Below are 6,000 nucleotides of genomic sequence, written 5' to 3'. Positions count from 1 at the left end.
CCCGACTCATAGCGACCCCTCCTTGGGTTTCCGAGGCAGTATCACTACGGAAGTAGGATTGCCCAACCTTCCTTCCGAGGAATGGCTGGTGGGGTTGAACCGCCAGCTGTCTGGTTAGCAGGCAAGTAGTGTCTTAGCCACTATGCTACCAGAGCTCCCATTCAGGGTATAGGAGGGCCATATGACAAAGAACACCTGAGTTCTGCTAGGGAAAAAGCAGATGGCATGTGAGCAAAAACTTGGAGGATCAGTTTGATTTTTCCAGACAGAGCAAGAGAAAAGTTGTTTAGAGCATAAGTGTGAGAAACTCAAGTATGTTTTGGGAGTTGGAAGTTTAGTCAGCATTGTTGGAATGATGTATGCCAGGGGTAAAGCTGGGTTGATAAACAAGGGTCAGTTTATAAAGTAGATTTGTAAATTCATTGTGGGGTTTTTTTTGTTTTTTTTCCCTAAAAGTGATCTGGACCATTGAGAAATTTGAGTAGGGAAGTGACATTAGTTATGTATATTGACCACAGAGTAGAAATCAGATGGGAGCTCAAGACTCTAAACAAACAAGATTTCTTATGAGGAGGTGGATGTAGTTGTCTGGTGAGAGATAAGATCCTGATCCACCTTTCTGAAACGCTGATTAGAAAGACATTAATCCTTCTCATTTTCTCCTTCCTATCTCTTAACTGTTCTTTCATATTGTTTATCTGTTTTTCTCTCAGCTGCATTCTGGTAATTTCTTCTGGTTAATCTTTTCGTTCACTTATATTCTCTTTATTTTTGCATAATCTACTATGTAACTAATTCACTGAGCTTTTTATTATTATTATTAATAGAATTTCTATTCTTTCTCCACATCTCTCTGGTCTATTTTAATATATCTCATTTATTTCTCATGATTTCCATTCCATTGTTTATTCTAAAAATTTTAACATGGTTATTTTTGTTCAGTATATATTAATCCCACTGTCCAATGTCTCGGCTATCCAGTGCTGCTACAGTTTCTTTCACGGAGTCTTATTTGTACTGACTTACCAATTTTTACATTTATAGTTTAGGATTCTGACCTCATGTTCAGTGGGGATTTATCTGTAGGAATTCTGGGCAGCTTGGATTGAAGGCATATCCCTCAAAAGAAGCTGTATGTTAGTTTCTGCCAGTAGGTGGACATTACCCACCAGGAGATCATCACTCTGTGTTAATATTTTAGTTTATATTCTCCAGGAGCATATAGGTAGTGGAAATTTAAATGTCCAGCCCTCAAGAGGAAAAGACAGTTTTTACAAATTCAGAAGGAAGTCTTTTTGTTCCTACTCGTTCCCACATTCACTTAGAGCCCAATCAGAGACATACATTTCTTTGGCCTTCCTTTGCATTTACCCTTTGAGAATAACAGGCTTATATGGTGATCCCAGTCCAACTCCTCTCTCCCCACCAGATCAGTCCAAGGTTTTGCTCCCACAGCTATTAAACCAAGGATGTAGGCGACCGAAATCTGCAAACGTCTTAGAGCAGTGCTTCCCAAACATTACTGTGCAAATTTTACTCAGATTCTGATTGTCTAGGTCCAGGGCTGGGCTGTTAGCATTTGCTGGTGAAGCAGTTGCTATGGTCCAAACACCTGAGCATTTTCTCTGTCAACTTAATCTTCATTTTTTTTTCCCCTAGCATTTTATTATAAAATTTTTTTTAAGTTAAAAGAATTTTACAGTGACCACCCATATACCCACCACTTCTTTCAGTAACATTTTCTTTTGCTGTCTTTATCACAATGTCTGTGTATCCATCCATCAGCTTATCTTATTTCCTTGATAAATTTTAAAATAAGTTATAATAGACATCATCCCTAAAAACTTTGGTTCAGACGTGCACACGAAGTGTACATCACTCCATTTACTAGAGTTCAGTATCTGTCTGTGAGCTTTTTTTCTTTTGAGGTAATGAAATGGACAGATCATAAATGAATCATTCATTGAGTTTTGACAAATGCATAAATCTATACAGGCCAAACCCCTTTAAAAATAGAGAAGAATCCCATCAAATTTCCCTCATCCCCCTTCCAGTTATTTCCTCTCCCTGCTCTCACCTGCAAGCTTCAGTTTTTATTCCCTGGGGAAACTCCGTACATGTATGTACATAGATATTTATTATATTTTCATAATGCTTTTGTAGAGGAAGAGATTCAGATTATCAGTTTTTCTATTGCCAGAAGTAGAGAGTAGTAACATTTCTTATGTCTCTTTCTTGTAATGGCTTTGCATAAAACCTAAGAACTTCATAGTGAAGCAGAAGTGAGAAACATTTTTCTTGAGGCCAAAATAACATAGTTCAATTGTGTAGCCTTTTGATGGTCCAGATTTATTTAAACCTAGAACTTATATCGCCCTGGGGAGTAGATGGCTGTTATATCATGCAAATAATCCTCATGACAGATAGGAGCCAGCCAGGAGTCATCTGTGGATAGAAGCGATTCTGTTGTAGCACAAAGGTAGAGATGTTTGATTCACATTTGAACCACTGAAGTATAAAATGGAGTTATTTTACCTGATTTTGCAAATGAAAAGAAAACTGTCCACTTTAAATGCATTAGATAGCTAGCTGCTAGTGTACTCTTTGTACTGTTTCCTTATCCACAAAATGAGGATAATCATTTTACCTGCTAATAGATCTGGTAGCATAGTGCATAAGGCATTTGACTGCTAACCAGAAGGCTGGTGGTTCAAACCCACCAGCCACTCCTCAAAAGGAAGGTTAGGCAATCTACTTCCATAGTGATACCACCTTGGAAACCCAGGGAGGGGTTGCTATGAGTCAGGTCTGATTTGACGGCACATAACAACAACAACATAGATTTGTGGGTAGCATATAAAACAAAGCCAAACCCATTGCCTTCAGTAGATTTCGACTCATAGACACCCTGTAGGACAGAGTAGAACCTCCTCATAGAGTTCCAAGGCTATAAGAAGTAGACTGCCACGTCTTTCTCCCACAGAACAGGTGGTAGTTTAGAACCATGGACCTTTCAGTTAGTCACCAAATGCTTAATCACTGCCCCACCAGCGGTCCTTGTAAATGCTAAATAATACATTGATTGCTATTACTATTAATAAATACAACTTTTTCCACTAGGTATCACCCCTACCTTGAGAGTTAATTTAAAAAAAAAAAAAAAACACTGCCATCAAGTCGATTCCAACTCATAGCGATCCCCTTTTGGTTTCCAAGGTATTAAATCTTTATAGAAGTAGATTGCCCAGGCTTTCTTCCACAGAGTGGCTGGTGGGTTTGAACTGCCAACCTTCTGGTTAGCAGTCAGATGTCTTAGGGCACTCTGCCACCAGAGCACCTTCTAATTCCATTTTTCCTCCCAAGTTTATTATAGTAATTTGAAGAACTTGGGTGAGAAATTCTTTTTTTATTGTAAAAGTATAATAAACACTTAAGGAAAAAAAATTATTGCTATTTTTCCTTCCAGTGAATTTTAATGTACTTGAAATCATGTTGTTAATACATTTATCTCCTACTTTATTTAAAATTTTATCATAAAAATGTTCATGTTACTATTCATAAACATTTGTAATGGCCATATGAAATTTGGTTGAGTAATATATCATAAGCTGCCTGCTCTTTTTCCTACTGTTAAATATTTCAGTTGTTTCTTTTTTTCACTAGATTCATTCATTTTCAGGCACTGTATTTGGTTTCTAATTTTCAAAGCTGTAGTGTAATGATTTACATAAAGTGCTGCCATTTAATAGTTTTCTGTAATTTGAACATGTTTCTTCTCTTATGTTATCATCTTGCCTATTTGACAAACTTAGAAGAAAATTCTGCTTTGATTCAAATTTCTTAACCCTTAAAATTTAACACTCAATAAAAAACAATTTTTAGCAGGCTTATGATCAGAAGAATATTAGGCGAAGAGTTTATGATGCTTTAAATGTGCTAATGGCAATGAACATAATTTCAAAGGAAAAAAAAGAAATCAAGTGGATTGGCCTGCCTACCAATTCTGCTCAGGAATGTCAAAACCTGGAGGTAAGTGAGTGGTCTGTTTATAGATAGCCGTGACTTTTCACCAGAGGCATTTTAATTTAGAAATATAGCCACATGATACTAATAATTCTTTGTGTGTACTATGTCATTTTTTTAAACAAACTATAGAGACTTTTAGAACTGGAAGGAGCTACAGCTATATAGTCTGAGCAGTTTATTTTCTAAATGATTAAATGGAGGGAAGTAGAAGTGAAATGACTTGTCCAAGGTTATGTCTTAGGTCAGATAGTAGAAAATCTGGGATAAAACCCAGACCTCTTTATTCTGAGTATTATATACTATAAACCAAACTCACTGCCATGGAGTCAGATCCGACTCATAGTGACGCCTCGTTGGGTTTCCAAGATGGTATCACTATCTCCTTGCCCAATCTTCCTTCTGAGGGGTGGCTGGTGGGTTTGAACCGCCAGCCTTCTGGTTAGCAGTCAAATGCCTTAGGCACTATTCCATCAGAGCTCCCATTATATACTATAGCAATATTATATTATTGTATTATACCATACCAAACTATGCATATATGGGCCCTCAATTTCTGAGTTTTAAAAAATGACTTTTTTCTTGTAAAACAAATGAGGAAAATAAAGAGCCGTTCATGAAAGGTGAATGAAAATTACTAAGAATATTTTTATTCACCTTTTCATTAAATACTCTTCCTAATTAAAGACATTTTGGAATTTGTTATAATAAATTCTTATTTTTAATTAGAAAATAATGTTTTTAAGACTCATATTTCTTGAGAAGACCTTAACAAATAAAAATAATTGCAGTTTATAGTACAGATGCTTGTGTAATTCTTCAGAGAGGTGAAACATCTTGAAGTTCAGTCAGATCATCTGTCCTGTGATAATTTGATCTACATTTGTGGTGGAAAGGCAATTTTAGTGTCAATTCAGAAGTATGAGAAAGAATTTCTTTTAAAGCTTTGGGTGGAATAGAGATTTTTCTGCTTTTTCTCTCATCTTCAAAAACATTTCCTTAGAAGTCTGTAATGAATGAGTATCATTTAGATTTGGTCTTCTCTGGTTTTCAAAGAAGATCTTTGTTATTCTAACTTGATTCTGAGCATTCTCAATTTTTTTGGTAAATCGTGTATCATAAATGATACCGAAGAAATGCTTACTGTATGGATCAAAAAAATAATGGATCAAGTTTGCTGTTTATTTTTTGTGCCTTGCTTATACAATTTTCTAATACTGTGAAAGTCAAATCTTTGACTCTAGAATCACTGGCAGTTGAAAGGCATTTTATTTTGGCATAGTGTCTTAGGCATTTGACTGCTAACCAGAAGGCTGGAGGTTCAAACCCACCAACCACTCCTCAGAAGGAAGAGTAGGCAATCTACTTCTGTAGAGATAACGCTTTGGAAACCAAACCTAAGGAGGGATCACTATGAGTCAGATTCGAGTCAACAGCAGTGAGTTTGGTTTTTGGTTATCACAGTGGAAAGGAACTCTGGTGACATAGTGGGTAAGACATTTGGGTGCTAACCAGAAGGTCAGTGGTTAAAACCACTAGCTGCTCCATGGGAAGAAGATGAAGCAGTCTACTTCTGTAAAGATTCATAGCCTTGGAAACCCTATGGGGCAGTTCTATTTTGTCCTATAGGGTCACCATGAATTAGAATCAATTTGATGGCAGTGGATAGGTATCACAATCAACTTACATGAATTTTGGGATGATATGTGCAAAAATGATTTTTATTCTGTTAACTTTAAGCATTAAAGAAGAATCTTCCCTAAATAAGTATATACCCTGACATACCATTTCTAAATTGATTTGAGACAATTTTCTTGTCATGACCACGAATGGAGTAAACTGTGTTTTTGAAGATAAGTAAGGTTGATTTGATGTTTTTCTCAGTCTCTTTTTCCCAGCAAATCAAAACTTATTTGGTATTATGCTTGTAGACGGGGAAGAACCCAGATATTAATCAAAAGTTACAGAATAATGTTA

At 36.2% G+C, this 6,000-nt stretch overlaps 1 protein-coding gene across 1 annotated transcript in view; it reads left to right on the top strand.

Moving 5' to 3' along the window:
* The window catches only part of TFDP2 (transcription factor Dp-2), a 135,821-nt gene that overhangs the window by 109,344 nt on the left and 20,477 nt on the right, over positions 1 to 6,000 (top strand). Inside the window, exon 6 of the mRNA XM_007947535.2 lies at positions 3,883 to 4,029. Within this exon, the coding sequence (XP_007945726.2) occupies positions 3,883 to 4,029 (147 nt within the window). The remainder of the gene's footprint in view (positions 1 to 3,882; positions 4,030 to 6,000) is intronic.

Source organism: Orycteropus afer, unplaced genomic scaffold, assembly GCF_000298275.1.
Source record: "Orycteropus afer afer isolate SDZICR_OR568_19922 unplaced genomic scaffold, OryAfe1.0 scaffold00188, whole genome shotgun sequence".
NCBI classification, from domain to species: Eukaryota; Metazoa; Chordata; class Mammalia; order Tubulidentata; family Orycteropodidae; genus Orycteropus; species Orycteropus afer.
Note: the sequence above shows the minus strand (reverse complement) of the source record. Positions and strands in the feature narration are given on the sequence as shown.